Here is a 12,616-nt window from a genome sequence, read left to right as displayed (position 1 = left end):
ATAATTTTATACATTCATATGTATGTATGTATGTATGTACATATGTACATATTCAAATGCACACTTATTATTTCACAATATTGCTTTCAAAATCGATGCAAATGGCGTTTTGTGGATTAGGTAGTTTGGGATTTGTTTATTTTTAGTATTAAGTGCCCAAATATTGTAGATGCATTCGCTGGCTGGCTACGCTGACGCTGACAATACAGACCAACCAAATCGTAATTAATGCGATCAGATAGTTTTTTCGATAATTATGATCCAGAATTTCAAATGGTCCAAACTTCAAATAAATAAGTATGATTACTTAAAACATATAAAATAAAAATATAAATTATTAATTATTACGAATGGAGTTTATGTATTTATATGAAATTATTCACCCGACATTTATTTTTAATTATTTATGATTCAATCTAAGTTAACGTTTTAGGAAAAATAGCCACATATGCATAGTTATCTAATAAACAAAAAAATACTTTTTTTCGTTTACCGGTATAACGGCAGTGGGAAAAATTGTTTACCGTTTACCGGTACAAGAAATTTGACGGTAAATTGCAATCCCTAACCTTACCGATTAATAAATTAATTATATAATTATATATATTATATATATATATATATATATATATATATATATATATATATATATATATATATATATATATATATATATATATATATATATATATATATATATATCATCATCATCATCATCATCATCATTTACAGCCATTCGCCATCCACTGCTGGATGAAGGCCTCTCCAACACGCTTCCACTCGTCTCTGTTTTGCGCAACACTCATCCATCTCATTCCGCACATTTTCCTAATTTCGTTTCCTAATCTTCCTTGCGGTCTTCCTTTTACTCTTTTGCCTTCTCTCGGGTACCATTCAAGCACTTCTTTTGTCCACCTTTCGTCCATCCTCCTAGCTACGTGACCCGCCCATTGCCATTTCAATCTCTTCACTCTATCCACTATGTCCACTACCCTTGTCATATTTCTCACCCACGTGTTCCGCTTCCTGTCTTTCCTCGTTATGCCAAGCATACAGCGTTCCATACTTCTTTGAGTGCATTGGATTTTATTTTGCATCTTGGCGTTCAGTGTCCAAGTTTCACATCCATACGTCATCACTGGCAAAACGCATTGATCAAAGATCTTTTTCTTCAGGCAGAGTGGCATTTTTGATTTAAAAACAGCATTCATCCGTCCAAATGCACTCCACCCTAATTTCATACGTCTCTTTATCTCTTCATTTTTACTACCAGACATGTCAATTATTTGACCTAAATATAAATAATTATTTACTACTTCTACTGGTTTATCATCTAAGGGGATGCTATCAGGCATGCAATAACTATTGAACATTAGTTTAGTCTTATCTACGTTAATTTTTAATCCTACTTTTCTACTTTCCCTGTCCAGCTGTGTTAGTCTGATGAGTAGGTCAGCTGAATCACGAGCAACTAGAACTATATCGTCTGCGAACCGAAGGTGACTCAAAAAGCGACCATTGATGCTTACTCCGGCTGTATCCCAATCCAATTTCCTGAAAACTCCCTCAAGCACCGCATTGAATAACTTGGGCGAGATTGTATCTCCTTGTCTTACTCCTTTTCCTATGCTAAATCTATCTGTACCTGAAAAAATTTTAACCGAAGCTGTGGCATTCTTATATATTGCAGCTAACAGTCCCACATAGGGTTCCGGCACTCCCTGTGTTTTTAGAGCGTTAAGTACTGCATTATGACTAACTGTATCGAAGGCTTTCTCATAATCGACGAAACCTAGGCACAATGGCCGTTGATATTCGTTGGCGCGCTCGATTAGTTCGCCAACTACTTGGAGGTGGTCCATTGTGCTGAAATTTTCCCTAAACCCTGCCTGCTCTATAGGTTGGTTCTCGTCGAGGATATTCTTCAGCCTTTCTGTAATAACCATCGTGAAGAGCTTGTAGACCGCTGAAAGTAGACTAATGGGTCGGTAGTTCTTGATATCGCTTTTGTCGCCTTTTTTGTGTATTAAAATGATAGTTGCGTTATTCCATCCTTCTGGTATAGCTTGGTTCTGGAAGCATTTGCTGAAAAGCCTAGCTAAGATATTAATTAGGGGGGGGCCGCCACATTTTAGTAAGTCAATGGGAATATTATCTTCCCCTGGGGTTTTACCGTTCTTTGCAGTTTTTTGCCTAGCGAAGTAGAGGCCGCGCTAAGGCCAAATTTTGCCAGCAGTGGATGGCGAGTGGCTGTAAATGATGATGATGATGATGATATATATATATATATATATATATATATATATATATATATATATATATATATATATATATATATATATATATATATATATATATATAAAATCTTAAGATATTTATGTTTCGAATTCAGATAACTAATTTGTATGATACTTGCAGAAGTTTACCAATTTTCTGAAGACCAGTCATTGACGTCATTCACCGGTTTTTTGGCTGACCGTAATCGCAAAATATTACCAAAACTCGAGTACATATTTAGAACGCAAAGTGCACTCACACAATCAGACCAATTCTGAACACGGGGCACGGCTATCATTTATTAATCAAGTACACCTTCCGAAATCGTACAAACAAAACCCGGTTACCTGTCGTCTATTACAAAACTGCAAAAATGACAATAATTCATCTGAGCGAAAGTATGTTGTCATACGTACACAATAGCCGCGTAATATTAGCTCAAGATTTCCGCAAAACGAAACGAAACAAAGAAATAATAATGTGTTTACGAGGTTTTGATTCACTGTCGTCATTTGTCAAAGTCGACGACGATCGTTCGATTCTAACGTTCTGTTCCGTCCGTTCCGACGATTGTCAAACTACGAAAGGAGTCATTTGAATTTCAGTCAAAATTAACGATAAAATTCGATTCTACATACGTATTGCATACAAGTATAAATTTTGCGCCTTACTATTTCAAAACTGTGTTTACTGCAATTGAAATAAAAAGTTTGAAAAACTACAATCGCACACTGAATAATATCTACAGTTTAATCTTTGTATTTAAATGGAACGTTAAATGGAAAAATTGTGACAAAGCAATGTTATTAATTTATTATAACGTACATACATATGTACATATGTATATCAACTTAAACCTGTAACATTGTCGAACTGTTATTTTTACTGATAAATACTATGTAAGTATATTGTTAATTCAGCAGTTATCAAAAGGCATTTTATTTTTACATATGTAACATTTTTACTTTTTATAATGATTCTATGAATTCTATAAATAATTCATGTTTTCAATACGATTTCAATTTTACCGTCTACATACTTAGATCCATAATCAATGCTACAAAAACAATTTTCGCATCGTGCGAATTGCGTGCCATTTAAAAATATCGTAAACATCACTCGAGCCCATTCAAAGCATGAAAAATATTAAATTTTCCAAGAAATTTCATTTTATATCTTCCCAAAACGGAATTCTCAGTACATAATGACACACCTAGACGGCAAATTTTCACGAAAATGAACTTATAAGGCGACACTAAGCGCTATCGCTATCTAATCAATATCGATCAAGACGTGCAATCGCACGACACTATTGCAACGCAAACACACGGGCGAAGACATTAATAATATTATACATAACCGAATGGGAAAACGAGAGATCAAACTCACTGCCTACCTATACATTATAAATTCCATAATTGGATAAAAGTCCCAATTTGGAAAATAGGACCGATATGATAGAGCTGGAGAACACGATTTGAAAATCGTGCACAACTCGACCTTTTTTGGCGATGAATGCGAACCATTTTTCAAAAACACAGTAAGGTCATATTTGGACAAGTTAAACACACAATTGACCGGCGAAAGACAAAGAAAAACATTCGAACAGACATTTGAAAACAAAAAATATATGTATGTAGGTACATACATACATATTCAACGTTGAGTACTTAGGCTTTGACGGTCATAGCCGAACCCCTCTTAATTAAAACAGTTAAGCACAAACGACACGCTTTGCAAACATTTGTAACATTATTGTGTACACAAAATTAATGCTTTCAATAATCGTAAAAAAGCGCCAAACATGCGGGTCTTACTCACGATATTTAACTAAAAATTAAGAACACTTCTAGAATCAGTCGTATGGTATGTTATACGCGGTCGAAAGCGTCGGCTCTCAGATTGAAAACTCATATCGTTTTCATTAGATGCGACTTTCGGGGATAATCCAGCGATGCTCAAAGCGCCGATAGAACCGGTAGTGTGAAAAAAATAAAATAAAGCGAGCGATCGCAATAAAGCGGGATCGGTCATCCATCACCGGAACTAGTTCAGATCGTTCATACCAGATAACCTTTTCGCTACGGCTTGGCAGCATGGTGGACCAATGTTGTGCAAACCGGTAAGATTTCGAACTTTGACCGTTGCTAGAACCACGGTGTAATACACAATACCTTGGGAATGCCGTCGAAATGTCCTGGAATTTTTCCACCAAACCCAAATGCCAACATGATTACGATACATAATCCCGATGGGTTAGAATAACAATATGCAGGTCACAATTTTAATAAACGACACATCTCAAGTTATTCTTAATAGGTCACTATCCCGACTAGGTAATCCAATCCCGAGCCAAAATTTCAAACTCGGGATTAATATTAGACGAACTCGAATAAATTGTGATTATTTTCAATAGTTTAAGAATTTACATTGATATGAATTTATATAACACCATTTCCTTTTTTTATTACGGATCTGAGGCTGGTACAGTTTTGAACTTTAGATTCAAAGTGTCTCTCTTATAGTTTTACGACTTGTTATCGAAACCAATATCTCAGTTTTATTGTCATCAACTGATTTAGAATTTAATAGATATTTAAGTGTATCGGTGAAATTTGATCATCTTTATTTTTGTCCTTTTTTAGAGAAACTATCATATATGTATTTCCTTAATGCTGATTTTTTTTTTTTTTTTTTTTTAAATGCTTTTTATTATTACGAAATTATGTTCACAATACATCTTATATCTATTTTAATAGCTACTGATCTACTGATCATTTTCTATTAATGCTGATTTAAGTTCAGTCAATTGCTTGAAACTGAATCATAAACTTACGTCGGCTGAGCACAAGTTGGTATCACGTCAGCAGAGTGTTTCGTCTTTTTGACATACCTCTTCTTAGATCGCCTTACGATTACAATTCAGTAAAAATTTTGTCTCTTATCCGATCGTTTTCATACTTTGCCATTTTTTATCCAGTCATTTTCACTAGATGTCACAGAAAAAACTTCTACAAGGGTTTTTTTAATTGATTACAAAAATAAAGAAATCGCTCCAACCTAAATACTATTCCACCTGGTTTTACAGTCTAAAATAAGCAAGCAATCTTTTCCATTCTCTAACGTATTTTCCGTTTCTAACGTATTTTGTAAATTATGTAGTAAAATTTTTAAGTGGGTGATCTTTTGAATATTGCCACGAATTTCTCAATTTCAATCCCGAGTTTTCGGAATTACATTTGCTAATCCCGGGATTAATAATTTAAAAGCGCTCGGTATCCTGGATCTTTTTTTTTAATACAAATAAAAGAAGATGAGTATTTTTTCTTTGTCCGCTATGGAAATTTGATATTTTCGTTCAGTCTTGCGAAGTCGAAATAACGAAACTTTCACTCGTTCGAGCAACGCCGATCAATTCGACTAATATCTGCTATGTGAGCCGTTATACATATTTGAAAGTGGTAGAGTCCAATTTTCAGTTCCAAAAACACTTTTTCTGTTTTACTTGTTTCACAAATGGTTATCACTTATTTTAATTCGATATGTCTAGAATCTCGGTAAAGCAGAATAAAAATATTACAGACCATCAGTATTTACATATATATGGCCGTCAGTATTTATATAAAAATATTACAGGCCATCAGTATTTATAAAACCGTATTTAAATGTTTTTAAACGCAAAAAGATAATTTAATGTTTTGCAAGATATTTCCCGAATTGAAGAAAAGTTTACTTATGCCACTTTCAAATATAACGGCTCAAACGTAAACGTTCTACCTTTTATCAGTAGTGTCCAAAAATTCGAGGTTTTTAATTCGAAACTCACCCATTTTCATTTTCGGGGGCGCCTTCCTGGTTCTCGTTGGTGACAATCTGCTCCAGCATCTGGATCTTCAGCATGATGTCGAGCTGAAGCTGCTTTTTTCAGCAGCCACAACGATCACATTCGAGTTTTTCACAACGAATAGCTCGCACCGGAACCACATGGATGCTAATAATAACCACCTGTAAGAACATTCAGGATTCACTGACCCGACAAGGTTAATTCGGGGTTAATAATCCCCTAAATTCAGAGAGAGATATCATGATGGGTACATTCAAAATGGATAAAAATATTCTACTGAATCCAAACAGCGGTATTTATTCACCTATTCATCGATATTGATAACCTTCCGATGAACTTCAATAAATGTCAATAATTGTAATGCGAATGAAAACTGTTTAAATATAAAATATTTTATGCTTTATCGATTCGGAATCATGCCGTTTTAAATGATTCGCTATCGCTATATGCAAATAGCAGATAACATTTATAAAAATGTGTCATTTTAATTTTATACCTATTATTTATTTATAATAACAACATATCATATTATACTACCCTTGACTTCTATGAAATGAAGGGTAAATAATGTTTCCAGTCGTTATATTATTCTATAATTGGAAAATAAGTATATATGTATGTATATATGTATACATATATATATATATATATATATATATATATATATATATATATATATATATATATATATATATATATATATATATATATATATATATATATGTGTATAAATATATATGTATATATATATATATATATATATATATATATATATACATATACATATATACGTATTATATAAGCAGTTAAGTTATATAATACGTATGTATTATATGACTTAATCAAACAGTTATCAAAATCGATAAATAAATTTACGGTTTAAATTTATCATTTTAAACAAATTTGAACGATAATTAAATAATCAAACTCACACTTACATTAAGCTGTAATAATAATTAATCAATTGTTTTTAAATCAGTTGCACTGTTCGTATAATCAATTTTTACGAGCAGAAAATTTTTAATGAACGCAAAAAGATAATAATGCAAATTACCGATGCATAAAATATGTATGTGACGAAAGCATACCGAATTCAATACAGAAACATACCTGAGCGTCGAGTGATTCTCATATAAGCACTTTAAACACGTAATAACAACCACAAATCTGACCGAATCTAATTTAATTTCAACTATTGAACAAAAGAATTTTTATTATTCGAATAAAAATTTTATTTGAATTCTACAATTTTAAAATATAATTTCTGTGATCAAGTCAGTTCGTATTAATTTCTGTCAATTAAAACGACTACTGTGAGTAATTAAATATTTAGCACATACACATATACCTAAAAATTCATTTAGAATTAAATTATTCTGCACACTAACCATGAACTGGGTACACGAAATATTAACAATGACAACTTACGTTTCGTATGAGATTCGATTAACTTTTAACCTTCGTGTCGACTGAGACGGCGAAACTAACGCCCCCGCAAGTCGATAGCGATTGTATAAATGCATTAAAATCATTCGAATGAAAAACGAAAAAGAACACGCGAAAGGAAAACGTCTAGATTTTCCTTGGATCACTGGAAAATCGACTGCGGTGAGTGCTCCTACATTTTTCAAATTAAGTCAGCAACTTTCGGATCAGCGAATCTCAAGCTTCTCTTAAAGCGTCACAAGCTACGTGATCGTTCTAAAGCTATGTTAGATTTTTCCCAAGGAAAGTACACTTACATCGTGAAAAAAAATTACCCGAGATTGCCGAAAAATAATCTGACGAGATTAGAATTTGAATAAGGCGCACGTACATACATTGACACTTGTACATTGATGGACGCTTGAGTATGATTTTCAGACATTTTAAATTCTGAGATGGAATCAGTTTAAATTATATCATAGTTTAGCTTTCGATTGATACGATTTTCATTCCGCGTAATTAATTTCAAATCATTGGAATCGTATCGTGAAACTATGCGCACGATGATGTATCCTGAGTCACGCGTGCTTTACCGTTGTACCAGAAGCCCACTAACCCGTACCGATCATATCATAATTTATTGTACTGTGTATAAACAAGCTGTTATTTTTGCGTAAAAGTGAACTAAGTCTTAGCAATATATGTGCAAAAAAATCTGATTATGGAGGATATTTACTTAAAATTTCAGCAAAGTTCAACAATCAAATATGTATTACATTGTATGCGTAAGAGAGCAAAGTTACTAGCATGATTTTATAATTTTGAAAGGATGGAAGGTTTTTGCTTCTTAATTAAGATATTTAGACGTAGTTAGCGCAGTAGGTACACTGGAAAATCTCAGGAGAAAGAAAATAATTCAGGAAAAGTTTCAAAAGTAAAACTTTTTTCGCAGAATATTGGCCAAGCTTTTTTTACCGAAGATGAAAGTTGAGTATTTTTCTCAATATTGAAGGAATTTCATCCGGTAGTATATCTACATATTTTTTTTTAATATTATTATATATTATTAATTCAAAATGTAAGTTCTTGTGTATTTCAATACAATTTGGATGCAAGATATAGTAAATTTTTTTATATACATACATACATACATATACATTTATGCTAGATATAATCAGTGATGTCCCGAAACTATGTGCCGCCTTTAGGCACTCAGATATTCAGAGGATTAATTAATAATATATATTAGGAGGGGTGATACATGATTTATATTTTAAAAACACAACATATTTTTAGGATTATAATATTAAAAATAAAATATTATCTTAATTCAATATACGCATTCAAAAAGAAGAAAGTCTAGTGTAGACTACAAGCTCAACGAGTCACTGTCCGATGAAGAGTATCATCTAGTCTTACAAAAGTCATAAAGTTTTTCATAAATTCATCTACCTAATAAAGTTTTTCATAAATTCATAAGTTGTGTTATTAAAATATCTAACACTTCATTCATTTATACTGTAAATAAAAGTTTATCATCATAAGAAACAGATTAGAGGTCACATGTCGGTAACATGATCTATTCCAGATATTAGTCAAAGAAGTGCAGGACAATTTGACTCTACAACCATTAATCAATGATGCTACCGCCATTGAAGACTTCGTCTTTTACGCTTATTCGTCGAACAGATATATAAAATAATAACCGGGACCTCACTGACTATAACTAATAAGTGTATGCATATAATTGCTTGAACAATCAATTAGAACGTAAATGATCAGTAATATTGTTCATAATTAAGTACCTAGATGCTCAAATGTTTCTGATTGCACAGTATCGAGGCCAAAAAGAAAACAGGTGCCGTATTGGAATTGGTCTACTTGTATATACAGCATCCGACGATCTACATTTATTATAACAAGCACGTCTTTTGACGCACACCACCTGTTCTCGTTATGATAATGAAATTTTATATATGTGTATAAACCTACTTCTGTAGATACATACATATATATATATATATATATATATATATATATATATATATATATATATATATATATATATATATATATATATATATATATATACATATATATATATATATATATATATATATATATATATATATATATATATTTTCACCTTTCATGGCGACGAAGTCGGCGGAAAAGTTTAATGAGACCTATGCTATGGAGTCTTTGAGAATTTTTGATTGATGTTAATTATATTATTACCATAATTTTTATTTTTTGAGGTAATCAACAAATAATTTTATACGCGCTGATTTCATTTGCAAAAAGTGTATATAAATTGATTGAAAACGTATAAAAATATTTTGTATTAAGTAATAAAAAATATTTTTTGAATTCATTTCAGTAATGAAATACTGTATAATACAAACACACATCATTGTCATTCACATTCTGTGTTCGAATTCGGAATATTATTGTTAAGATGCGATTCAAATAAATTTCATAATATAAATATCGCTACTATCATAGAAATTGCGTACAATACGAAATACATGTAATACGAATATACATATGTATGTATGTAATTACTACACATTGTATCGATCTTTCTAGGTAAAATTTTGCTAAGATAAACATAAAAAAATCAATCAAATTTGACAATATGCAATCAATCAACTTCTAAACTTATAATTTATAGTCAATTTCAATTAAATTATATTATATACATACATATATAGTGGAATGAATAAGTATCTGATTAATGATATTCGGTCACGTATCCACGAATGTGTCTTACTAGCGAAAAACCTATATAAAATCTCTTTTCTATTGTACATATTTTTTGCGTATCGTATTTAATATTCTCTTTGGCGACACTTTCTCTTTATTAATCTAAGTTACGCCACATTAATTACTATTCAACGAACGGATACCCACATTTGCTACGGGTAAACACTTTGCGCGTGCGGAAAAACACAGGCATTTTCGCTCGCGGATTTTCCACCAACATATAAATCTAATTTGTGTCCTCTACTTAGGAGCGGGTCTCGCAAAAAGTGGAAATTCTCGTGTTTTCCTCCATTTTTGCTATTTTTCTTTTTTGTTCGCCCTTTGCTTATTTCTCGCTCGGTGCGGCAGCGGCTCACACTTACTTATTCAACAGGTTGTGCAAAAGTGTGTGTGTATGTATGTGTGTATATAATATATAGATATACTTTGAGCTACGTGTGTATTTTCGCGAAATAAAACACACGAATGCGGCAAAATTTAATGCTTCTTCATAATCACTGTCAAGGGATGCTCAAATCCTTGAAAATCGTATAATTTTCGCAACGTGACCCCTAGAATTGGGTACGCGCTCTTAATTGGATTTTGAATGTTATAATTAATTTAAACTAATGTACCATAAAGCGGGAATTCACACTCGGTCAACCGAAACCTTAATATTGCCCTTTGAAAATATTTTTCACTCTTTAATGCGCGCGCTTCAACGTTTATTACAGGTTTATTGGATCTCGGAATTCGAATACTGTTCGAAAGGTTCAATGAACATAAAGCACACGCACATTATAATAATCGAGACAGTTTTTCACATAAAATAACGTTATCATATTGAAAATTCGACTGTGCAGATTTTATCTGGAAGTCGTTCAATAATACCAAAAATAATATAAAAAGCTTTTTATTATATGGTTTCAAATTTTAATTAAAGTACTATAGATTGGATTCCGTCTAAGTGCAAATTACAAAGGCTTAATTTTAATTGAAAATAATTTTAAAAACATTAAACAGTGAATTTAGCAATGATTTCAATAGCTCTTGGTTAATGTGATTTGAAAAATTTTACTCCGCAACGTTATGATTTATTTATATAAAATGTGTATATAAAGTTGAAGCTTATTCAAATATTATATTATTTTGATACAAGTTTTCCAATTAACAAAATACATATGTATATTCGTACAAAAGTGAAATTAAGTATTTAAATTTAATATGCTGTGGCTGTTTAATTTTAATTAGTTTTTAAATTTAAATCTAAATATACTAAATAATGAAAGTATCATCATCATCATCATCTACAGCCATTCACCATCCACTGCTGGATGAAGGCCTCTCCAAAACGCTTCCACTTCTCTGTTATGAGCAACTCTCATCCATTTCATCAACCCATCTTCCCTGCAGTGTTCCTTTTACCCATTTGTATTTCCTCGGGACCATTCTAACACTTATTTTGTCCACCTTTCATCCATTCTTCTAGTCACGTGGCCCGCTCATTGCCATTTCAATCGCTTCACTCTATCCTCTATATCCACAACCGTTGTCATACTTCTCACCCACATATTCCGATTCCTGTCTTTCCTAGTTATGCCAAGCATACAAGGTTTCATACTTATTTGAGTGTATTGGATTTTGTGTAGCAACTTGGCGTCCAATGTCCAAGTTTCACATCCATATGACATCCCTGATAAAGCATATTGATCGAAGACTTTTTCTTCAGGTAAAGTGACGTTTTTTATTAAAATTTTGATTTATTCGTCCAAATGCACTCCATCTTATTTTCATTAGTCTCTTTATTTCCTCTTTATTACTACCGGAGATGTCTATTATATGTCCTAAATATAAATGACTATTAACTTCTACTATTTTTCCATCCAGTAGATGCTATCAGGCATGCAATAGTTATTGAACATTAGTTTGTTCTTACCTATGTTAATTTTTAATGCTACTTTCCTACTTTCTCTATCTAGCTGTATTAGTCGGCTAAGTAAGTCAGCTGGATCGCCAGCTATTAAAACTACATATTGCGTCTGCAAACCGAAGGTGACACAAGAAGCAACCGTTGATGCTTTCAAGTTCCTCAAAAGTGCCGCATTGAATAGTTTGAAAAAGGAATGAAGGTATATATGTATGTATATATATACATATACATATATATATATATATATATATATATATATATATATATATATATATATATATATATATATATATATATATATATATATATATATATATATCTATATATATATATATATACATATATGTATATATATATATATATATATATATATATATATATATATATATATTATA

General features: G+C 31.7%; 1 protein-coding gene across 3 annotated transcripts in view; it reads right to left on the bottom strand.

The window, feature by feature from the left end:
- The window catches only part of RapGAP1 (Rap GTPase activating protein 1), a 312,859-nt gene that overhangs the window by 236,250 nt on the left and 63,993 nt on the right, over positions 1 to 12,616 (bottom strand). For 2 of the 3 annotated variants that reach the window (XM_077439961.1, XM_077439959.1), the window contains exon 2: positions 6,104 to 6,282. The exons of the other annotated variant lie outside the window; for it this stretch is intronic. In XM_077439961.1, coding sequence (XP_077296087.1) covers positions 6,104 to 6,177 — 74 coding nt within the window. In that variant the 5' untranslated portion in view covers positions 6,178 to 6,282. The remainder of the gene's footprint in view (positions 1 to 6,103; positions 6,283 to 12,616) is intronic. 3 annotated transcript variants of the gene reach the window in all.

Source organism: Arctopsyche grandis, chromosome 10 (assembly GCF_051622035.1).
Source record: "Arctopsyche grandis isolate Sample6627 chromosome 10, ASM5162203v2, whole genome shotgun sequence".
NCBI lineage: Eukaryota > Metazoa > Arthropoda > Insecta > Trichoptera > Hydropsychidae > Arctopsyche > Arctopsyche grandis.
This window is presented reverse-complemented; position numbering and strand designations above follow the sequence as displayed.